Source organism: Helianthus annuus, chromosome 10 (assembly GCF_002127325.2).
Source record: "Helianthus annuus cultivar XRQ/B chromosome 10, HanXRQr2.0-SUNRISE, whole genome shotgun sequence".
Classification (NCBI taxonomy): domain Eukaryota; kingdom Viridiplantae; phylum Streptophyta; class Magnoliopsida; order Asterales; family Asteraceae; genus Helianthus; species Helianthus annuus.
In genome coordinates this window covers 77,399,948-77,424,752 of record NC_035442.2, presented here as the reverse complement: position 1 = coordinate 77,424,752, position 24,805 = coordinate 77,399,948, and the positions used below count along the sequence as shown (strand labels likewise).

Genomic DNA, 24,805 nt, shown 5'->3' with positions numbered 1-24,805 from the left:
TCTTTTTTTATATCGTAAGCTACATCGAGCGTCAAGACCATACCGGTACAAATGACAAACTGAACTATTATGGTCCAACAATACTGATATTACCTTCTGATTGAACAAAATCGGTACCAGTGTGTGTACTACCCGAAGTGTTACTAATATTCGTTTTTATGGTTTTTGATCGACTAAAAACATGTGTAGATATCCTTTTGAGCATATCACTAACTTTACTTTTTGAGTTATATCTTTTGATTGCTAATCACGTTGCCAAGTGTCTGTACAATACCAATAACATAATGAATCAAACCGATAACGACTGAATTACCGTCGGAACACGCGAGACAATTCCACTAGTTAATAGGGATGACAAATATATCCAAACCCACTTGGTATACCTGAAACCCGAAGCGTTTGAGACGGGTATACCTGTATGGGACCAGATATGGGATTAGATGATACCTGACCCGATTACATGAAGTTTACCCAAAATGTATACCCGGAAACTTTGAAGTTTTTACAATGTATATGGGTATGAAATTAGGTATACCCTCCCAGCCATCGCCATCCAGTTAAACAAACCCCTGTTCTGTTGAGTGTTGATGAACTCCATACATACACGTTTGCTTGCAGATAAGCTACCTGCGTCTGCATAATCAAGGCAAGGTCTTTCTGCTGCACTGCACCCTTTTCACCCCAAACCAAACAATTTGATTTAATTAACTCACAACCCAACCCAACCCATGTTAATTTTAGGGTTTCGAAATTTCATTATCCACAAAAGGTGTCACATTTACATTTACATTTGCAATGGAACATTTATTATTTATTGTTGATAAGATTTGGTTTTGGTTTATAGGAGGATTCTGAGAATAGGAGGTTTGGTTTGTGGGAACACTAGGCTGCTTTCTTCAAGTTTGAAGATGAATCATCATAATAATAATAATTCATCAACTACACAACCAGAGGTAACTTTAACTCCCGTTTTAGATTCAACTCAACCAATAGCAAAATACTTTTAACTGATGAAAATTCCTAGGTGAAGCTCCGATTATCGGCCTGTGTAATTGGGTCAAAGTTGAGTATTTTGGATGGTTTTCGTGCAATGCTGCTATATGTGGTTGATTGGTATATTGGTTTCACAAGTTTATTGTAACATTTTTCGATGGGAAGGAGGAGAGAGTATTACTCAAGTAGCAGCGGTAGGACCCCACATGCAAGAACACTATAAAACTTGTGTATTCTACCCCTAATAGTGTAGTAATTCCTCATGCTATTTATATAAGTTGCTTGTTACATCCCTTTTACTATATCTCCGCTTGTCTTTAATATTACACATATTGTCAATATGAAAGTGTCACTGTTATTTTCATCGTTTTTTTTTCTCAATTTTAGGAAAGCATAACAAAAAATAGAATTTCTAAAAGTGCCAACAACAATCCGGATGCCTTTGAGAAAATGACAGTTCAAGAGCTAAGAACAAAATTGAGGTAACTTCTCTATTGGTAATCCATTGAATTGGTGAAATTTCAACATTAAGTATCCTTAATGAGGTTTTTGAATTGTAGGAGCATCGGTGGCTCAACGAAAGGTCTTAAACGTGATCTCATAAGCGCGCTCAAAAAGTTCTTTGACGAAGAAGTTGATGGTACCCAGCCTTGTAACTTATACATTACTAAATAAATATGGTCGGCAATCGACATAAGTTAAAGCTATAAATGCTGGGGTGTTATTGCATCATCAATATATTATAAGTTTTTTACACCTTCCACTATTGATAGAGTATAATATAATTTTAAACTTTCATCCGCTTGTTAAGAATTTTATTTTTTATTTGTATACCAAGGTTCTCGAGAGATGCTTGAAGATGGAGAATCCCATGAAAAAGGTTCCAAAAGGAAGACAGAGAGTTTATGCATTGAACAACATACCGAGGTTACAACCACCGTTTCTGTAGATAAAAGGATCAAGAAACGAGCAAAACAAACCACAAAAGATCTGAACATCACTTTGGAAAGTTCTAAGAACACTGAAAATTGTCAAAAGAACGGTATTTCAGAACATGAAGCTGAACCTTGGACTGTTCTTGCTCACAAGAAACCGCAGAAAGAATGGGTAGCTTATAACCCTAGAACCATGAGGCCTCCTGCTCTTAATGGTGACATAAAACATGTGAAGATTATGTCGTGGAATGTTAACGGTTTAAGGGCTTTACTAAAGTTAGAAAGCTTTTCAGCATTGGAACTTGCACAAAGAGAAGATTTTGATGTGCTTTGCTTGCAAGAAACCAAATTACAGGCAAATTTCTTTCTTGATATCCGTAACATAATATGCAAATTAGAGGTGGCAATTTCAGATCATTCACTTATGAGCGGGTCAGTTTGGGCTGTGTTTTATCTCAAATGGGCATGGTTAACTATCTGTTTATAGTAAAATGTAGGGTAAATACAATAAAATAACAATATACTTTTTTATTTATCACGAGAACGTTTTTCAACCTAATTTAAAGTCTCTAAACTTGTCTATAAGAGACGCGGGTTTGAAGTTCTTTTTGAAATATTGACTTGTTAACTCTTAAGTTGGTCAAAAATAGATGGGTGCGATTTTTTTTGGCAAAAATTTTTGAATATCATTATCGTTTTGACCGAATTAAGAGTTAACAAGTTATCATTTTTTGAAAAAAATTCTAAAGTACGTGCATTTTAGATATAGGGAGAGGATCATGAGAAAACTTTTTCTTCATGAGAAAACTCTATCAAATGGTTGATATTTGTGTTAAATTTTTTATGGGGTTTAGTTTTTAGGGTTTAGGGTTTGAATTATAGAGGTTAGGGTTTAGCTTTTAGGGTTTAACTTAAGCATTTAGTTTTTTTAGCTTTTAGGCCTTAGCCTTTAGGGTTTAGTTTTTTGAGGGTTTTGGGTTTATTTCTTTGGGTTTAGGGATTAGGGTTTAGTAACAACTAGATAGAGTTTTCTCATGATCCCTCCCGGCCTCCCCTTTAGACATTCAATCAATCGTACCCAGCAAATCCCACAAATAGCAAAGCTACTGGTAGGGTCTGGGGAGGGCGAGATGTAGGCACACCTTACCTCTATCCCTAGGGATAGAGAGGCTGCTTCCAGAGAGACCCACGATACCAAAGGCATATAGTAGAAAAGCGAGAAACCAAACAAATCTATAAACAGAGCACTACTAAATAGCAAAGAAGTGGTGTCTAGGTAACATAGTGAAATAGAACAAATATTTCAAATTACAAGATCCCACTTAAGCATTTATGAAAAAAAAGAAAAAAAAAAACAATCAATGCAAAATCCGCCTAGACCATAAAGAAAGAAACGCTAAGCAACTACCCCAATGCTCAGACCTAATGAATCTACTCCTAAAAGTCCTTAACCTTAATCCTACGTCTCCATAAACCCCTATCTTGGACCATGTCCTCAGAGAGGTGTAACTCTAGCAATTCTTTCCTAATCTGCTCATCCCAAGTCAACTTGGGCCTACCTCGACTCCTCCTCCTTTCCAAAGTTAGGCCTTCTACTGCTCTAACTGGGGTCAATTGCCTCCTTTTCACATGCCCAAACCATCTCAATCTTCCCTCCTTTATCTTATCTGAAATAGTAGCTAGTCCTAACCTTTCCCTAAAATCCTCATTTCTTATCCGGTCTAGCCTTGTATGCCCACACATCCACCTTAACATTCTCATTTCTGCTACCTCTGTCTTGCGCTTTTGTGCTTTCTTAATCGACGAACACTCTGTGCCATACAACATAGCAGGTTGATGAAACAATGGTTAACCGGGCGGGGTTAACACACTGATCTCGTCAAGAAGGGTTAATCCCTTCCTCTCGAGGATCGCTGGCTGGATCGTCCGCTGGTTGATCTCCTGCACAAGGAAACAAGCCGTGACTCGTAACAAGGAGGATGAGGTGGGGGGGTGCTCCTTGTTACCACTCTCCGGCGTGAGAATCAGTAATTTGCTTGGGAAGCAAAGTGTGATAGTAGTAGTAGTGAGAGAGTTGTGAAGAGATACCTCAAACCTGGTTTGGGGTTGGTATTTATAGCCGAGGAGTGAAGGAGGAGCTGAAGGGACAAACTGACGACGTGCTGCCCCTTTGCAGGTGTGTCAGGCTTGTCGGTTGTGGAGGTGAAGCCACGTCCTACTGCAGTGTCAGTCCGTTGCTTACGTATGGCTTGACAGGCGGCTGCCAGTGGTGCCACTTGCTCTGTGTTGTCAGTCCCACTTGCCTAGTGGGCAGGATGCGGTGCGGGCCGCATCGCTGCCTGCGGTAACCTTTGATGTTCCCGCGCTCCATGCTTTGACAAAGACATATGCGTGATGCGGTGCCAAGCCGCATCGCCGTCTGTGGTGACTGTTGCCCAGATCCCTTGTCGTGACGAAAATGTCCATATGATGCGGTGCCAGCCGCATCGCTATGCACGTCCACTTTCATACAGCCGCTCAAGCTCTATGTTCAGCAATTGGACATGTAATGATGATCCCTTTTTAGTGGGGTGTTCGTGTTAATCAGTTTTGCTCTCAAGTAACCGCACGTCCTTTGCGGTTACCTCGTTGCGTCATTTTTTGGCCATGTTTGGTCGAACAATGTGAATCTGTACTATGGGCCAATAAACATGGTTACGGGCAAGGTTGTGCCCACCATTGTTTATTCTATGCGGCGCATAGGCTAGCAAACAAAGTCATAAGCAGACTTGTTACCGCGGTTCGGTTGCTTGTTGTTCAACGAGATCTCTTCGGGTGATTGGAAATCTCGTCCGCATTTGTTCTATTGCCCTTTTCCTTCACGCTCCAATGCCGAGTAGTTTTCCTTGAAGTAGCTTCGTTCATCTGTGTGATGACTTAGTTGTGGCTCTTCTGTAGCAACCATTTGCAGAGCTATAGGTGTGTCCGCAGCGACTCATGAGTGTCTGCGGTTTTGTAACCCCAGACTCGCTTGAAAAGAGTGTGTTGCTCGGATGTGGCTCTTGAAGGATCAGGAGTCAGTGCTGCCAAGGCCCTTGAAGAAGGTGAAGGAGGTGGGGGCCCGTGCTGCCAAGGCCCTTGAAGAAGGAAATGCTGATCGCTCCCTTTTAAACACAACCGTTGGAAGCCTCCAGGTATGAGTTGTCTTTACTTTTTGAAGTGCAGAATCGCGATGCCATGCTTGCGGAAGTTACTGCCCGCGCGACTGAAGCTGAAAGGCGGGCTAGCGAGGCTGCTGAGGCTAGAGATAGCCTTACCTCCTCATTCAATCAGCTTGAGACTGATCGTGAGTGGATGCGGTGTCCCGGTATTGCGCATGCAAGTATCCGGTGCCCTTGCTTTTGTTTGGATTTGCATGTGATGACCTTATTACCTGTGTGTTGCAGATTGTTAAGGCTATCCTTGACGCGCCTGAGACTGTAACTGGTATAGACCTGATTAAGCAGCGTGCCCGGGATGCTGGCTTTAAAGCTGGTTACAACTGATGCATCAGTCATATAAACATTCTGGCCCAAGGCGAATACACCGATGAACGGTCTGGTTTCCATGGTGTGAATACTGAACCGCTTCTCAACGCGGCTTCTGCATCGTTCTATGACACGTCTATTTCTGCCCTTGAGAAGCTTGACGAATGCTTGGATGCAGAAGACTATGTAGACCGTTTACGGATGTTGTATGCTGATGCCGAAGAATCGGAAGAGGAAGGGGCCGCTGGTGATGGCAAAGATGGCGCGGGTACCAGCGGTACAAAATAGGACTAGGTTGGCCTGCGTGCCCTTTTTTGTTTTCCTCTGCAAATGTTAGAACTTTATGTAAATCCGTTGTACACCGTATGGGTGTAAGAATTTTTTGAATATAAAGTTCAATTGTTTTGCTCAATCTGTACAAGTGTTTTTACTTCTTGCATGTTTGAACGTGTGTATGCAAAACTCTACCCGTTGTAAACGCGGTTGAGTATACTCTATACCTTTGTCGTATGAGTATTAGTTAATTCCTGTGTTTGTCCTGTTAGGGTTTAGGAATTGTGTAGGTTTGTAAAAACCGTATGTGCGTATCCGGCCGGACAGGCACTTAATGTTTTGCCTTTGCTGGCCTGTTACAATATTTGTGTGTGGTCACCACTTTGTGTGGGTATCGCGAATGAAAATTTTGCCAATCTGTTTTTGCAGATACCGCAAAGTGGAAACACGCATTTGCAATAGTAGTAATAAACAATATTGCAGTGAATCGTTCATTTATTTATTTGCAAATGGCATGCGGCCCGATAGGTTACATGGAGAATGTGAAAACATGGCTTACATGTAACAGCGTCGAAGGTCTTGTGCATTCCATGTGCGTGTGCGATAGTTTCGCACTCTAAAGTTTGTAGTTTATACGCGGAGTTAAATGCCATTTTAGTCCCTGTGGTTTGGGTCATTTTGCCAGTTTAGTCCAAAGGTTTCATTTTTAACCTGTGGGTCCAAAAAGGTTTCACAGTTGCCATTTTAGTCCACTGGGTTAACTTCATCCATTTTTTCTGTTAACGAGAAGGCCAATTTGGTCATTTTGTATGTAATTATGTTAACTAAAAGGGCAATTCAGCCATAAAAAATGACCGAATTGGCCTTCTCGTTAACAAAAAAAAACGGATGAAGTTAACCCAGTAGACTAAAATGGCAACTGTGAAACCTTTTTGGACCCACAGGTTAAAAATGAAACCTTTGGACTAAACTGGCAAAATGGCCCAAACCACAGGGACTAAATGGCATTTAACTCTTTATACGCGCCTTTGCCCAAGACCTCTTTTTTGATGAGGTAGGGTCCTTCCCACTTGTGGGCAAGTTTTCCTGAGCGTTCAGCGTTAGATGCTTCGTTATCGTGAAGAACGTAGTCTCCTGGATTAAAGGTACAAACCCGCACGCGTGAATTGTAATATTTTTCAAGCTTGGTTTTGTACTTGGCCTCGTTGATGGCAGCGTCATAGTCACATAATTCGCTAGTTGAGCCACAATCTCCGATCCAGTTCGAACGATCTCAATCGCGGTACGTTCGCGATCCCGGATCGACCCGGATCGCGATTTCAAAGTTAAAATTGGCGTGCCCAACTCATCAATTCAATCGTATTAGGTGCTATCGGGATCGCGATTTGCTTGAATTCGGAACGTGTATACAAATACGTTGGAACGTCGAACCAAACCTGAAGATGGAAAGTCGGACAAAAAAAAAACAATTTCTGCCTGAAACCAGCAAGAGCAGCGGCTGCGTTTTAAGCCTTCTAGGGTTTTAATATAATAAGTTTAGGTGTTTTAACTTTTAGCCCCTCTATCTTTCAGTAGTTCACATTTAATCCTTAAAACTTGTAAAGTTTATATAAAAAGTGTAAAATTAGTTTGTTTATTATAAATTTAACCCTCTCTATCTTCACTACTTTACATTTTATACTTAAACTTATAATAGCACTTGGTTATGTAATCTGTTTTGAAATTTGAAGTTTGAAGTTACTTATGAAATATGATCCAAAATAATAGCACTTGGTATAATTGGTACATCGTACCGCATGATATGGTACATCGTACCGAAACGATCCGAAATGAGTCTACCCCCCTTCGTACCGGATTTTAGGGACCTAGCGAATTGCGATCCCGTACCACGTTCCCTACCGGAGCGTACCGCAAACCATGTGACTATGGGCAGCGTTTTCACGCCTTTCTTTTAGGAGGTCCAAGTCAAGCCTGCGTGCTTCATTGTTGGCTATTTTGTTGATAGCCAACATTCGAGGTGAAGGAAGACCTACTTCCGCGGGGATTACCGCTTCTGAGCCATAGACCAGGCTGAAGGGTGTCTCCCCGTTGCTCGTTTTTGGGCTTTTTCTGTGAGCCCATAAGATGCTTGGGAGTTCATCGACCCAACCACGCCTGGTTTACCCCAACCTTGCTTTGATGCCTTCGACTAGACTTTTATTGATACTCTCAACTTGGCCATTTCCTTGCGAGTGTGCCACGGAGGAGAATATGTGTTCAATATTTAGTTCTTCTAGCCATTTTTGAAATTCGTCGGCAGCAAAGTTGGTGCCGTTAGCGGTAACGATGCACATTGGTAGACCGAAACGGCAGATGATGTGTCCCAAGTAAATTTCCTCGTTATCATAGCAGTGGTTGAGGCGAGTGGTTTTGCCTCTATCCATTTTGTGAAGTAATCGACGGCTACTATGATAAATTTGACCGCACCTGGTGCGTTCGGGAAAGGTACGACCACGTCAATTGCCCATTTCTGAAAGGGCCATGCGGTGGTGACCGGGATCAAGTTGTTCTTGACGCGCAAAGTCTTGGGAGCATGTCGCTGACAATTAATACATTTGCGCAATTCTTTGACTGCATCCAGTTGCATGCCGGGCCAGTAATACCCAACATTCATAATTTTAGCCACTACCATGCGTGGCCCTGCGTGTATGCCACACATTCCCTCGTGTATCTCTCTGATAAGGTATGTAGCATCTTGGGGATCGACGTAGCGTAGGAGTGGGCCCAGGTATGATTTACGATATATGATACCGTCTTCCATTTGATAATGACACGCTTTGTATTGCAACTTACGTGCCTCTGACTTGTTTTCGGGAGTAACACCTGATTGCAAGTATGTGATGATTGGTGTCATCCATGATGTTGTACCGTACTGGATGACATTGACTTGGCGCAGGGGTACTGAGGGATTCTGCAGAATCTCAATGCGTATCTCATTTGCCAGGTGCTGGAAGCTGGTGGATGCGAGTTTTCACAGTGCATCTGCGGATTTGTTTTCACTTCTGTTGATGTGACGGATATTGAAGGAAGTGAATTTTGATTTTAGTTGCAAGGCTTGCTCGAGGTAGAGGATCATGATATCCCCTTTTACGTCATAGTCACCGCGCACCTGCCCTGCAACTAACAAGGAGTCGACGTATGCTTCTAGATGTTGTACGCCGAGCTTGACTGCCAGACATAGCCCTGCCAATAGAGCCTCATACTCTGCCTCGTTATTTGTGCTTTTAAAATCGAGGCGGATTGTATAGGTAAGCTCTTGGCCATCGGGGCTGACGAGTCGCTAGTAAAAAGTGCTCATGTTTCTGAAGAAGATGGTGGTGATGAAGGGTTTTGTTTTTCTTCGCATTCTTAGATGCGATTTGCCGGTACCTCGGCAACAAAATCTGCCAGAATCTGGCCCTTAATTGCGGGGCGCGGCTTGTAGTTTATCGTGAGTGCGCCCAGCTCAATTGCCTATTTCGCTAATCTGCCAGAAATGTCAGGTTTTGATAGGATCGGGCCGATCCTGTAGTTGGTTAGCACTGCGATGACGTGGTTCGCAAAGTAACGTCGCAACCATCGCGATGCGTGCACCAGTGCTAATACCAATTTCTCCATGATGGAGTACCTCGTCTCTGGGTCATTGAGCATTTTGCTGATATAGTAGATGGGTGTTTGAACTCCCTATCGTTCCACTATGAGTACCGCACCTACCGCGTTGTTTGCGGCAGATAGGTATAAGATAAGTGGCTTATCTTTGCGTGGCGCGGTCAGAGTTGGGAGTTGGATCAAACACTCTTTCATTTCCCGGAAGGCGTCTTCGGCCTCTGCGGTCCATTGGAATTGTTCATTTTTTAAGCAGTTCCGCAGTGTTTTGATGAAAGGATAGGACTTAGCCGCATGATTGGCTAAGAATCTGTTTAGTGCGGCTATCACCTAAACTTTCTCCGGGTTTACCCCGAATCCATCTTTTGTTACAATTAATCCAAGGAATTTGCCTTCCTCCATTCCAAACGAGCATTTACCTGTATTAAGCTTCATATTGACGCTTCGCAGAGTTTGGAATGTTCTTTCGATATCGGTGAGCATGGTGTATTTCTCCATGCTCATGACGACCAGGTCGTTCATATAGATTTCGACACTTTTGCTGATCTGGCCGCGAAAAGTGTCGTTCATCAACTTTTGATAGGTTGCGCCTACATTGCGCAACCCGAACGTCATTTTTATGTAGCAGTAATTTCCGGTTGTCGTACGGAATGCCGTTTTGTCTTCATACTCGATTGCCATCTGTACCTGTTGGTAGCCTTTGTAACAATCGAGGAAACACTTCCATCGAAATGTTGCGAGGTTATCGACTTTTTCATCGATCTCCGGAAGCGCGTAACAATCCTTGAGACAGGCTTTGTTGAGATCTTTATAATCGACGCACATGCGCCAGCTCTCAGATGGATTTCCTACCATGACTGGGTTGGACAACTAAGTCTGGTACTTGACTTCTCGCAGGATGCCTGCGTAAAGCAGTTATTCGACTTGCTCATGTATCGCCTGATTTTTCGCGGATACAAGGTGGCGTTGGCCTTGGATCACGGGCTTGATATCTGGCAAGGTATTTAAGAAGTGTTGCGCAACTTAGCGTGGGACCCAGTCATGTCTGCGGGTGTCCACACAAAAATATCTTGGTTCTTAAAGAGAAGCTACTTCAGGTGCGCTTTGATGTTGGGTGACAAGGCGTGGCACAACGTGACCTTTTGTTCTGGGTATCGCGTGTTGAGAACCCATTTTTCTGGTTGGTTGCTTGGGGTAGGCCTTGCTATCTTGGTCGGACGCAACTCGTCCGACGTCATGACTTCCCTGCGTGCATAGATTATCGCGACCCCTGTTTTGGTTGGGAAACCGACTGCAGAATGAGGTACAGACGTAATCATGTTGAAGTCGCCTTGGGATTCTCTCTCAAGGAGCACGTCATATTTGTAAGTGTGAGGTAAAACCATGAAGTTACCTCTTCTATTCGCGTGTGCCTTTCGCTGGTGAGACGCATAGGAAAAGTAATTTAGCCCAGGGGAAAGACAGTTTCCCCTGCGAACCCGGCCAACGGGTAGTCCACCGCTTGCAACCGATCTTTGTCCTTCTGATCGAACTGGTTGAAGCACTGCTCGTATATGATATCAGAAATACTACCCGGGTCGATGAATAATCGCTCGGTGCAGTAATTAGCCAGTTGGCCTGTAATAACGACGGCGCACCTGTCGCGCGGGCCGCCTCGGACTTTTGTAAAGATGACTTGCTCGTCTTTTCAGTCATTGTCCGGTCTTCTTGCCGCCTTGCGCGGCCTTTCTTTGCCTCCGTTGATCATATGGGTTGAGGCCACATACATGGTTCTCTTCCCTGTGGAGGTGCCTTCGCCGTGTGGGGTAATGCGCTTGGTGGGTTTTTGCCCAACGGACAACAGATGTTGCAGCTTCCCCTCTTTTAAGGCTCGTTCAATCTCCAGCCGGAGACTGATACAGTTGTTTGTTGCGTGGCTCGAGTCCTTGTGATAGTCACAATAGAGTGTGAGGTCCTGGTTTTTCTTGGACTTCATCGGCTGGGCCGGTCGCAGAAAATGCGCGTCCGTAAGGAGGACGTCGCTTGGTGACTGGGTAATCTCGGTCCAGTTACGGTCCCGAGACTGTTTTTTCGACGCCCGGTTCTCACGCTGGGCGTTGATGGTTGCCCTTGCGTCGGGCTGGCTGTTGTGCGGGACGTATGGCTTAGACTCACTGCCGCGATTCCGAGTGTCCCGGTTGCGCTTATTATTGCGCTTAGGCTCTTGGTGGGAGGACTGGCCTTCCACCCGGGGTGGTGCCTTGCCAACATGTGGTTTGAGGGACCGCTGAGTTTGTGCGTATGTCTTGACTGCTGTCATGACATCTTCCCATTTCTTTGGCAAGCCCATAGTCACATGGTTCGCGGTACGCTCCGGTACGGGAACGTGGTACGGGATCGCAATTCGCTAGGTCCCTAAAATCCGGTACGGAGGGGGGTAGACTCATTTCGGATCGTTTCGGTACGATGTACCATATCATGCGGTACGATGTACCCATTATACCAAGTGCTATTATTTTGGATCATATTTCATAAGTAACTTCAAACTTCAAATTTCAAAACAGATTACATAACTAAGTGCTATTATAAGTTTAAGTATAAAATGTAAAGTAGTGAAGATAGAGAGGGTTAAATTTATAATAAACAAACTAATTTTACACTTTTTATATAAACTTTACAAGTTTTAAGGATTAAATGTGAACTACTGAAAGATAGAGGGGCTAAAAGTTAAAACACCTAAACTTATTATATTAAAACCCTAGAAGGCTTAAAACGCAGCCGCTGCTCTTCCTGGTTTCAGGCAGAAATTGTTTTTTTTTGTCCGACTTTCCATCTTCAGGTTTGGTTCGACGTTCCAACGTATTTGTATACACGTTCCGAATTCAAGCAAATCGCGATCCCGATAGCACCTAATACAATTGAATTGATGAGTTGGGAACGCCAATTTTAACTTTGAAATCGCGATCCGGGTCGATCCGGGACCGCGAACGTACCGCGATTGGGATCGTTCGAACTGGATCGGAGATTGTGGCTCAACTAGCGAATTATGTGACTATGGGCAAGCCGTCCTTGCCAGAGATAGTTATAACCATCTGTTCATCTCTAACAGCTACGATGAATTGGTTACGCGCCATTTGGTCGCACACGTCACCTATCTCTAGGCATTCTTTGTTGTATCGGACGACGAATGCTTCCAGCGATTCGTCGTCCCTGCGCCAGATGTTAATGACGTCCATGGAATCATGTTCATGGCGTCGTTGCTGGCTAAAATGCGCGAGGAACTTGGCTTACAAGTCCTCATATGATTCCAGTGATCCCACTGGCAAAGAATCGAACCAAACCCTTGCCAGACCTGTAAGGGTCTGAGGGAAAAAATGACACCAGGTGGGTTCGTCACAGTTGCCGTTGCACCCCATGCCGGTGAAGATATTTATGTGGTCGTCCGGATCGGACGAACCATTATATTTCCCAATATTCAATGGGAATTTTGTGGTGTTGACACCGGCGTGAGCGATTCTTGGGACGAACTTGGAGTTTTCGGCCAAAGATTTTGGCCGGTAGGGTTGGTTCTCGAGACGCTTTGCGGTGCGGAGGTATGTGTTACGGGGGTGAGTGGGAGGAACATAGTGGCGTCCTCCCGGTCTGCTACTGGTAGCATGAGATTCCCCGCAATATGTATGGTCGTCCGGGTCGGTACGACCATAACCTTCGTGATGGGACTGCGGTCCCAGCCGGCTTTGAATGCCGGAGCCGCGGTGGGCTGTGGATTGCCGCCTGTTATCGCCTTGAGGGCCCAAGCGACTTTGTATTGGGCCTCTGGCACGAGACCCATATGAGGAATCGTCCTCATCGATTGTGCGGACCTCACAATAAGAGGATCCGCGGTCTTCACGCCTGCTTCGGGAGGCTGGGCGTGAAGGAGCCCTGCCGTCGTATTGTAAAATACGACCCGCAGGGGTTTGTGGTGCTGGGGTAGGACCGGCCGGTACCTGCGCATCTGCGCAGGCTCTGTTGTATGCTGCGGCCAGCAGAGCTGTTTGCTGGTCGTACCAGGCATGAAGACTCATGTCTGGAGGAATCACAGGTGCGTACTGTGATAGGCCATGTCCAAACGTAAGGGATGCGCCCCCTTGCGTTGACGTGCCAATGTGGCCAGGATTTGAGGCTGGGGGAGCAGTCCCCGTGGGCCCTGGGTTTGTGGGATTTAGGTTATCCCCGGTGGTATTGTTTAGACGATCAGACATGATCTTTTGAGAGGGAGAGGGATGGTTAGGAAAGTGCTAAGAGTAGCGGTAGGCGCCAATGATGAAACAATGGTTAACCGGGCGGGGTTAACACACTGATCTCGTCAAGAAGGGTTAATCCCTTCCTCTCGAGGATCGCTGGCTGGATCGTCCGCCGGTTGATCTCCTGCACAAGGAAACAAGCCGTGACTCGTAACAAGGAGGATGGGGTGGGGGGTGCTCCTTGTTACCACTCTCCGGTGTGAGAATCAGTAATTTGCTTGGGAAGCAAAGTGTGATAGTAGTAGTAGTGAGAGAGTTGTGAAGAGATACCTCAAACCTGGTTTGGGGTTGGTATTTATAGCCGAGGAGTGAAGGAGGAGCTGAAGGGACGGACTGACGACGTGCTGCCCCTTTGCAGGTGTGTCAGGCTTGTCGGCTGTGGAGGTGAAGCCACGTCCTACTGCAGTGTCAGTCCGTTGCTTACGTATGGCCTGACAGGCGGCTGCCAGTGGTGCCACTTGCTCTGTGTTGTCAGTCCCACTTGCCTAGTGGGCAGGATGCGGTGCGGGGCGCATCGCTGCCTGCGGTAACCTTTGATGTTCCCGCGCTCCATGCTTTGACAAAGACATATGCGGGATGCGGTGCCAAGCCGCATCGCCGTCTGTGGTGACTGTTGCTGTTGCCCAGATCCCTTGTCGTGACGAAAATGTCCATATGATGCGGTGCCAGCCGCATCGCTATGCACATCCACTTTCATACACAAGGTAAGGCCCCTTCTTATCCTTTGACCGATTGGATTCGAAGGATGCGTCCGCGTGGACGTAGTTCTTTGCTGGTGGGGGTTTTTTGATAAGGGTAATGGTCACTCGCGGTTAGGTGGCGCGAGATTTAGGACCATACCCCTTCACAGGTCTAATCGCAACCCTATAAAATTCCCCCTTTAATTTAGTTGGGAACCTTTTATCACACAAATCCCAGTGGTTGCTCTCCACCTACACCAACCAGCCTGGATGCGATGTGCTACATCGCTATCTATCTATCCATCCCTTTGTATAAGCGATCCTAAATACTTGAACTTAGTAACCTGCGGAACCTGTTGACCGTCAATAGTAATTTGAGTGTCATCGCCATCGCCCGCACCACTAAAATTACAATAAAGGTACTCAGTCTTGGAGCGACTAATTCTTAAACCTTTGCCCTCTTAAACTGCTCGCCACTCCTCTAACCTCGCATTCATGCTATGTTTAGTCTCCGCCACTAACACAATATCATCTGCGAAAAGCATGCACCATGGAATTGTCTCTTGAATCGACCTAGACAACTCATCCAATACTATCATGAAGAGAAACAGACTCAACGCAGACCCTTGGTGAAGTCCTATCTCAACAGGGAAGAAATCGGTATCCCCTACAGGCGCACGAACACTAGTGACTTTTTCGTGTATCTTTTACAAGTTGAGAATCTAATACATAGTCACAAGAAACGCTAAAAGACCCGTGAATCGCGTACCAGATTGTTCGTATCGAATCGTGGTACAGAAACGTCCCATCGCCTTTGGTACGCGTACCGAATCGCAAATTGAACCGTTCCCGATTGTGTTCTACAATAGTGTTCCAATCGCAAAATTCAAGTTTTTTATCAAATCCGAAACGCGTTTCCGATTTTAGTGGCCCGCGTTCTGGTACGGCCAAATTCATGTACTGAAAGTTGAAAAGCCAATTGACACTTATCGGAAAGATGTATAACAGTTCTTTTTCCCCCTGTTTTTAATTGCCACCATTTAACTTTTCACACCACAATTGCCGCTATTTTGTGTATAACAGAGATAAGTGAACAGTTTTTTCCCACTTTTTATCAATGTTGCAGAAATTGGCCTAGGCGGTCGATTAATCAGCGCCTAGGCAGTAATCGGAGGTCCATCGCCCAAAAATAGCCAAATCGGCCAAATTAGGTGGTAATGATCAAAATCGGTCAAACTCGTAAAAATCGGTCAAAATCGCTTTAAATCGGGCCTAGTCGGTTAAGTATGAGGTCAAAATTGGATCAAAATGAGTTGAAATCGGAACAGTACAGTCAAATTAGAACGAGTTCTTACCTTGACTAGAACCTAAATTTGATCTGCACTTGTCTCCAATGTGCAAAATCGAACAACATTGAAGAATTAATCAATCAGAAGAAGCGAAATTGGTTATAGAGTATGGGTTGTGTCTGATGAAAACAATGGAGATGAGGAAGGCGGCTTATGGAGAACGTGGGTGGGTATTAGGTTATATTAAGTTTGGGTATTTTGATATTTAGCTCCCTCTATCTTTCACTAGTTTACATATGGTTCCTAAACTTGTAAAATTATATATAAAAAGTATAAAATTAACTACATATTTATAAAAAAAATGTAAAATTATATATAAAAGTCCAATCCGATTAATCCCTAGGCGGTACCTCACAGGCCGACTATCGCCTAGCGCCTTCTACAACATTGCTTTTTATAACTAGGTTATTTCTCCGCGCTTTGCGACGGTACGTTAATGCAGGCATTTAATGGGTATCGGTTTCGGTTCGTTTCAATACTGGTATGATAATTCACTCGGTATAGAAATCAACATTTATTTATATCGACCAAAAATGAAAAAAAAAAAACGATCATTGCCACAAACACCGATATTGTTTGTAAAATATCGATCAATTCATATTGACACGGTATTGGTAGCGATGATATTCATTTATCGTCGCTGCCATAGTTGTATAATAAAAAAGTTATCAGAAATAGAAACCATAAAAATGAATACATGTACAATTACCAATGTTGTTTGGTACGATACGATAGCTACTGTGTCATGTTATAGAAAACAAAAACAATAAAAATAAAAATAAATATCGGTACCGATACAAATGTTGTTCGGTTGGTCTTGGTTCGGTTTGGTACGACAATGGCAAAGTATCTGTTTTTAATAAAATTTAGATCGCAATGTTACAAAAAAAAAATCATAGTTAAGAAGGTAGATTTTTAAAAAAGTTGATGTACATAAGTTATTAAAAAGCAATTATATGATGAATAATATATTATTATAAAAATTTAAACATATACTCAAAGTATTGAATTACTATGGCAACTTTCAGATAATATATATAAAAATCAATTTATGTGATAAAATAAAATATTATTATAAAACTAAAACAAATAATCTAAAACACTATTAAAACATACTATTCATATCCACTTTCCAATTTCCAAATATATATATAGTAGTAATAGTAATTGGCGCTATTAACTTTTCACGCTACAATTAATACACTGTAATTACTACCCATCCCATGTTATTACCCATTCTGTTTTGATTATGTTTTTGAATTGAAATTTAATGAAAGATCTATTTTATATATATGATACGTGTACCAGACTACAGTGGTACGCCATAGGATACACCGTACCACGTACCGAATTAGCTTTCCCAAATGAACCTACCCACCAACGTACCGATTTTTAGAAAGGCACAAACTGCGTGCCGGTTTCGTACCGCGTACCGCGTTCCATGTGACCATGCTCTAATATGCCAGTTCAGGTTGATGGACTCTTTTTGTGGAAAAACGAAAGTATATTGGTTTTTATGGTATTAAGTTATTAACCCTAAAATATAACCATAAAGTTGTTAAACATAGCCACAAGGGATATGGCTATCATTTCCGTAATTTGTAAAATATTATAATTGTTGGAATTTTTTTTTCGTTTAATCATGAAACAGGAGAAAGATGTAGAGGCAATAAAGCAACGTCTTCTAGAAGGATATGACAACAGCTTCTGGACTTGTAGTGTCTCTAAGCTTGGCTACTCCGGTACCACAATCATCTCTAGGGTACGCTCATTCCTCTTTGCAACATTATTATTTTATAACATAAGGTTATCGTTTATTATTATTAAACTAGACTTTGTTTATTATCTTGATAGATACCACCACTTTCTGTTAAATATGGACTTGGCATACCCGACCACGATAGCGAAGGAAGGCTTGTGACAACAGAATTTGATTCATTTTATTTAATAAGCGGATATGTTCCCAATTCTGGTGATGGTCTTAAAAGGCTGGTAATATATCAAATTTGTAAAAATCGATTTTTTTTTTTTTTATCATTAATGTATAGATTTTTATGCGTTTTTGTAATCTAGTCATACAGGATAATAGAGTGGGATCCTAGTCTTAGCAATTACATCAAGGTATGCCTCCACAAATTATCAAAATATTTTCAGTAATGTAATGTTATGAAGGCTAGTCTTCTTTTTGTTTATATGATTTTATTTTTTCGGCGTTGGAAATTAGTAATGAATTTGTTTCTACAGGAGCTGGAAAAGTCAAAACCGGTTATCTTAACCGGCGATCTGAATTGCGCACATGAAGAAATTGACATCTACAATCCTGCGGTAATCGATCTGTACTGGCGATCCAATCGCCCCTAATGGATAATTTCTTTCTGTATTTTTCACCACAAGATGATTCTTTGTAGGGAAATGAACGATTCTTAACTAATTTGGGAACGGATCCACAACTAACTCATCTTGTTATTGATTGAATAGGGAAACAAACGAAGTGCTGGTTTTACAATTGAAGAAAGAAGGTCATTCGAGGAAAATTTCCTTAAAAAGGGTTTCGTTGATACCTTCCGGAAACAGCATCCTAATGTTGTTGGCTATACTTACTGGGGATTCCGACATGGTGGACGTAAAACAAATAAAGGTACTTTCTTTCTTGTATCATCTTATGTTTGAAGTTAATTTGATTTGATGTATGATCATTATCGTTCGTTAGTATATGTTGTTGTGTTTGGTGTTATGGTAAATGATAAATAGGATGGAGGCTGGACTACTTCCTTGTATCGGAATCAATTGCAGAAAACGTCCATGATTCCTACATTCTCCCAGATGTTGCAGGAAGCGATCACTGTCCTATTGGCCTTGTTCTTAAGTTGTAATCTCGATGATGAAATTGCAGTTTTGATGATGCAGGAAAAACTAGCACTTTGTTTATTTTGGTGTTTATCGTCATTTTCTTTACAATTTAATTTATATAAAATCTTCTCTCGATAATTATCGTATTTTTTTTTTTTTGAGTTTGATGTATGTATGCTTGGTTTTAAAAAAACGCGACCAGGAAAAGGCCTCAGGGTGGCGATGTTTCAAACGCATGTAGGTCGAATTTAGGGTATATGCAAAAACCGTTTGATACACATGTAGGCCAAAGTTGGTCAAAGATAGCGGCTGATGTGTAAAAAGGTTGAGAGATGCAACAGCTTATTTGATTGTATATAAAATGTTTGGCATACATGAAATGAAAGTCTAGCCTCGACTTTGGGTTGCTAAACACCTCATAGCACGTCATATGTTTTTACAACAGTTTCTTTAAAACCACGTAAGAAAGAAATGTGCCTCATCCTTTGAATATACCCAAAAAGTCACAAGTAGGGTTGTGTTTGCTCCTCGGTACGTCATGGAAATTTTAAACCAACCAAAACACGAAAACCGCATGACGCCGATTGACATGAACGCATACCATTTAAACCGAAAAATAATGTCTTTTTTTACATTCACGGATTGGCATCCCGTTTAAGAAATTATGTTTAAACTATGCCAGTTTATTTTTGAAATATCAGATTTTGGCATGAAAGTTACCAAAATAGTTTTAACTTATTTAATTAATAGAAGACATTAAAAATTTGGGCAAATGCCATAAAAACCAACATACTTTCTTTTTTTCTCTCATAAAAGTCTTTTCACTTTTTTTGCACTTAAAAACCAATATACTTTCTTTTTTGTTTTATAAAAATCACTCAACTATTATTTGCACATAAAAAACCAACATACTTTCTTTTTTTCTCATAAAATTCCTCTAAACGTTTTTATACATAAAAACAAGATATTTTCTACTCTTGTATCATAGGAGTCCCTTAAAATGTTAAATTTTAACAAAAAAAATCTCTTAATTATGATCGGATGAAATCAAGAAAGCATTATTTGACAAATTATGATATACTTTTTAACGATTTTAAATTATACATACCATTTTATATATTTTTTTATTTTATTTTATTTTAAGTTTTGTCATCCATGCTTGTGAATTTTATTATATTGTTTTTCGAATAATATTTATTGTTATCAATTTATTGAATTTAAAATAGAAAAGAAATGACAAACATTGAAGATACTTTGTTTTGTGATATATCCAACTTAAAACATTAATTCATTTCAATTTTTTTCTAATGTGATATCAATAAGTAACAAATTTTTGACAATTTTGTTTAAATTTAACATTTGGAGGGACTTTTATATGCAAAAAGTTGTTTGAGGACTTTTATGAGACAAAAAGAAAGTATGTTGGTTTTTAAGTGAAAAAAAAAAGTGAAAGAACTTTTATGGGAAAAAACAGAGATTATGTTGGTTTTTTATGTCATTTGCCCTAAAAATTTTGTGCATTTTCCTAAGTCTTTTTATGAGGAAATAACCCACTACAGCCTTCTAAATAACAAGAACCTAGCTACTAAAAAAGAACTAGTTACCAAAAGGTAACCAACACATGCAAAACTACTATTCAAACTCTCCCACATTCATCTATCATTACCAGAACCAACCTCAAAAAGATTCCAAAAAGAACAGACTAGCAAAAATATTAAAAAAATAAAAAAAAACTGGGATTCCCCTATGAAAAATCATCTGCAACTCATCCTGGTGAAACTAGGACTCACTGGTGCACACGAACGCGTTGACTTCCACGCGCATGAAAAGTTGACCCATGTTGACTCTCATGACGTTGACCGGTTGACCTCCTCCAATTCCCGTTGTTCCTTCTGTGATTATTATTATTATTATTATTCCCATGAGACCTCCATGTTTTGTGACTCGACATGTACCTGTTGTCATTCACATTGCTATACCCATAGTAATTATTATTGCCATCATAACCGTTTGTATTCCATCCTTGATCTCCTGCTTTATTATCATCATAACCGCTTGTATTCCAACCTTGATCGCCCGCTTTATTACCATCATAACGGTTTGTATTCCAACCTTGATCACCCACTTCATAACCGTTTGTATTCCAACCTTGATCGCCTGTTTTATTATCATTTTCATTCCAACCCCACCAATTGTTACCGCCCCCAACATCACCGGTATCCCAAATAATCTTCCCGTCATCTATATAATCATCCCAATTAATCACATTTTGATCTTTGTTGATGTCCTCGTGATCACTATCGCCCCAGCCATAAGGCGAGTAATCTTTATACGGGTCCGGGAGTACATCCTCAAAGATAACAACAGGTTCATGGTGGCTAGCGTCAGCAGGAGCCACACGTTCAGACTCAAGATCTTGTATTAGATTATGATCCACTTGAGCATTCCAATCGATTTTGTCGATGTACATGTCTGGATCATGAAATTGTTCGTCACAGGGAAGACCATGAAATTTTGCAAAGAATGTTTCTTTTGCTGTGCGGAATGCTACTTCTCCTGCACGATCGTCCCACTTCATTACGTTGTCGTAGAGATACGTGAATTCCTTTGCTTCCAAGAACTTTCTCCATGAAAAGGATCCAACTAACGAGACGAATCTTTTCTCCCAGAAGGGAACATTCGGATGCCAGTTTGAATTCCCACCTGATAAGATGTTTTTCGGTTTCAGTAAATGCTCATACTTTTGAAACCTAATGATATATAGTTTTCACAATCGCAAGAACAACATTCTACGTACAGTTTATCGTGGTATTGAATATGGAACATATATGTTAAATTTGATGGTAGATAACAACGCAAATTCATATGATCTAGGAGGGATCTTGGAGCAATAATACGGGGCAAAAAAGAAGTATTCATAGATGACCCGTTACGTAATAATTAAACATCCAACATTCGGTCCAAAAGAAAAACAGATACACGTGTGTTTTTAAGAACCACATGAGCACATCTAAATTTTGCCCACTTCTAACATAATGTTATAATATAAAATATCAACGTTACGTCGAACTACTTACTACTTTGTCACCTAAGATCATCGAAGAATCCAGTATTACTATACGTGATTTGCAAACAGTTTACACAGCCACTTCCAAAAAAGACATGTCATAACAAAACGTGGCTACCCTAATCCGCTTCAAAACAAAACATGTCATAACGATATATAGTTAACCTAATCCGCTCCAATCGAACCGACAGTACTTGCTGTCAAAGTCGTTTCAACAAAATTATCTAAGTTCCATCTCGCGGTTTTCAATAGGTTTTCGAACAAAGTTTCATTTTCAGAAATTTTAAAAGATATCTTAACAAGCCGTAAACATATCAAACCACACTATATTACCGAAATTGACAAAAAAAAAAAAAAAAGACAAAAACAGATTACGGCATAAGCAAGCTAGTAGTGATTTACAAAACACTTCAACACATATTTATGTTCAACAAAATAAGCATCATATGAAAAGGGAAAACAAACAAGCTCCTGAGAATTCGTGTACCCTGTTCGAGCTTGAAAAAATGTGCCCTTAGGCCTTAACGAAATTGGGTATTGGGCTCACTAAAGGTCTAAACCTAATGCCAAAGGGGTTAATAACTAATCTAAACCATAAGAATAGTTTTGTAAGGGGGCCTATGTTGGTATTTGTATGGGTGTACCCTATTAAAAAAATATTTTACATATACATATAGGGTTTTTTTTCATAAAAAAACGTGCCCCTCGAAATATCTGGCCCTGGCCGGTGGTCCTCCCCGCCCACCTCCAGGGCCGGCCATGCAAACAAGTGATTTTGACCCAAAAGACAACACAAAGGAATACACAAGATACGCGGACGCGAAACTAGTCTTTTAGCCATCATTCAACACAGAATTTATGCATTTTTCAAAGACATTCCTGATAAATTTCAGAAGTTCTTATTCACAAATTTAAAGGTAATGCTAAAATTACAAAGACTATGATCTGAACATGCATAGGGTTAAGTAAAATTTAAAAAGACAAATACAATAAATATAACAAAATTTAATAAAAATAACCATGAACAAAAATATACACAATTAATCATCATCACCCTCTGCAGAAACAATTTACCCCCAATCTTGAACACCCAAATGCATGCAAACAAAACCACAAACAGCATAAATAAATATATATATATAATAAAATATTTCAAAAATCAAAATCATACCAACAGGCGGTTTTCTGTTATGATAATTAAACTTTGTTCTAGCAACTTCTTGATTACATTTATCACCCTTTCTTCTCCACCTTTCCATGATCACTGCAACACAAAACACCAAACAATCAAACACTTATCCAAACATCAAATCAAACCAAAAACATTCTTGAATAAAAAATTCACCAAATTCAAGATGGGTACCTGCAATTTGGGGTGAAATCAGAAGGAAGAAGGCGATTTGGGGCAAATCTTGATGTGGGTATTGTGAAATTTATGATTTTTTGATGATCAGAAGAGGAAGAGTGATAGGAAATACGTCTTTCAGGTTCCTTTTTTTTTTTTTGGTTTTGTGTGTGTTATATAAGGAAGCAAAAGAATTCGGAATTGAAGGCTTTGTGCAAACACTTTTTTTGAGTTTATGAGTGAGTACAGATGGCGTACACATGATACATGTTTTATATACGGATTTAATTTTCTAAGACAATTAATACTCTGGATTAAACGTCTTATAACTTTCAATATATTATATTATATTGTGTAATACTATATCATATTATGATGATACAAATATATTAAAAGTTATAAGACGAAAGCTTAAAATTTAATACACGAGTACTAAGACATAAGACATGATATATTAAGACGGTATGATATATCGATTATAAATTAAAAGTTTGTTAAAGACCGATCACATTTTCCTTTCAATGTAACGCTTGTTTAACCTCCTAACAACTTACCCCTTTATCTTAATTTCTTTTTTATTTTTTAACATTTAAACATTGTTGTGAAAGTGACAACTTTTAGTATTTTTTATGTGCATTTAGGATCATGCGGTATTGGAAAGTTAGTAATTGGTATAAAATCAGATTTGATTAATTGTTTTAAGTACATAAAATAAATGGCCGACTGAAATTAATTTGTGAATCATAAACGTTGATTTGTAACGTATCTAATATTGACGATTTGATGTATCTTCCTTAAAACAGTTGATAAATACTGATTGTGATTGCAAAATAATGATTTTACCCAATAGTTATGGAACTATTTGATAACTTTTTGATTTTATTTTTAGAAGATACATAACTAATTAACCAAACAAAAGATACCTTTTTATGTCTAATTCAATGGGAAGGAGACAAAAGGGAGGAGTGTTAATGAAATTTTGGAAAAAAAAAACATGAGATGTTAGGGGTGGGAGGAGAGAGATGAGAGAGAAGGAGATCTTGCATAAATAGTTTATTCTAGCACTGAATGACTTATGGTCTACCGATACAAAGGTGTATTGAAAAAGTGTGAGAAGTGTTTCTTGAAAGTAGTTTAGTGTTCAAGTTCCGTGATAGACACAAATGTGTAGATGTGTGAGTTAACTAGTAAAAAAGTACTTTTAACTTTAATTTTTTTTTATGGGAACATAAAATATATGTGTGTGCACACACATATTAAGAGCCACACGTGTATTTTATGGCGATAGTAGATGCCTCATTTAATATATAAGCGCTTTTAGACGCACCGTTGGATACGCCGGTAATCACACAGTTCATTCATTAATCAGACCCCAACATCTTGAATCTACAATAGTAATGTTAAATGCATCGTTGCAAACGAGTTGTACACTATTATATTAGAGTCGGACGCATTGTTTGTCGAACAATGTATCAAACTTTTTTTCAACAAATGGAGATGTTTAAATATATAGGTGTGTTAAACTCATATTTGAAAAAAATGTGTAATGATATTTTTGAGTTCAAAAAGTAACAGAACTAGATTTTTTAGATCGACACTTGGGGTCAAATTCCTTTTCACCCTTTCAACTCATTTTAACATCCTATTCTTTACAAAATTTTATCAACACTTAAATCTAAACCGTTAAAATTTTTTATCATAAACAATTCAAATTCCTTAATGTAATTGCCATAAAAGTTTCACACTGTATATTAAATTTAAATATAATAATATTTACACACATATAATAAGGATCAAACACAAAGTATTTTTAACCTACAAACTACAAAGTGATCTAGACCATCGTTGTAAATGCAGATGGCCGCCTAGTGTCACAAAGCTTTTAACTTCAACAAAATAGTGTTGAGTTAGTCCCATA

At 40.3% G+C, this 24,805-nt stretch overlaps 2 protein-coding genes across 8 annotated transcripts; one reads left to right on the top strand and one right to left on the bottom strand.

The window, feature by feature from the left end:
- The first annotated feature begins 495 nt into the window (after positions 1-495).
- Positions 496-18,613, top strand: LOC110885416 (DNA-(apurinic or apyrimidinic site) endonuclease, chloroplastic). 4 transcript variants are annotated; one of them, XM_035978572.1, is made up of 12 exons: positions 507-769; positions 845-953; positions 1,025-1,187; positions 1,381-1,475; positions 1,554-1,633; positions 1,832-2,283; positions 17,277-17,387; positions 17,480-17,617; positions 17,699-17,746; positions 17,870-17,950; positions 18,104-18,263; positions 18,377-18,613. In XM_035978572.1, the coding sequence occupies exons 3-12, from the start codon at positions 1,077-1,079 to the stop codon at positions 18,496-18,498; spliced, it is 1,398 nt and encodes a 465-aa protein (XP_035834465.1). In that variant the 5' UTR covers positions 507-769; positions 845-953; positions 1,025-1,076; the 3' UTR covers positions 18,499-18,613. The 4 variants fall into 4 exon arrangements, with proteins under 4 accessions (XP_021988801.1, XP_021988802.1, XP_035834465.1 ...); XM_022133109.2 differs by lacking the exon at positions 1,025-1,187 and having other exon boundaries at positions 496-646; XM_022133110.2 differs by lacking the exon at positions 1,025-1,187 and having other exon boundaries at positions 506-651.
- Positions 18,614-20,058: 1,445 nt separating this feature from the next.
- On the bottom strand, positions 20,059-23,130 carry LOC110885417 (probable serine/threonine-protein kinase clkA). 4 transcript variants are annotated; one of them, XM_022133113.1, is made up of 4 exons: positions 22,906-23,130; positions 22,714-22,806; positions 20,530-21,178; positions 20,059-20,484 (listed from the first exon to the last, which is right to left on the bottom strand). In XM_022133113.1, the coding sequence occupies exons 2-4, from the start codon at positions 22,799-22,801 to the stop codon at positions 20,262-20,264; spliced, it is 960 nt and encodes a 319-aa protein (XP_021988805.1). In that variant the 5' UTR covers positions 22,802-22,806; positions 22,906-23,130; the 3' UTR covers positions 20,059-20,261. The 4 variants fall into 4 exon arrangements, with proteins under 4 accessions (XP_021988805.1, XP_021988806.1, XP_021988804.1 ...); XM_022133114.1 differs by having other exon boundaries at positions 20,059-20,497; positions 20,543-21,178; XM_022133112.1 differs by having other exon boundaries at positions 20,059-20,587; positions 20,624-21,178.
- Positions 23,131-24,805: the final 1,675 nt, after the last annotated feature.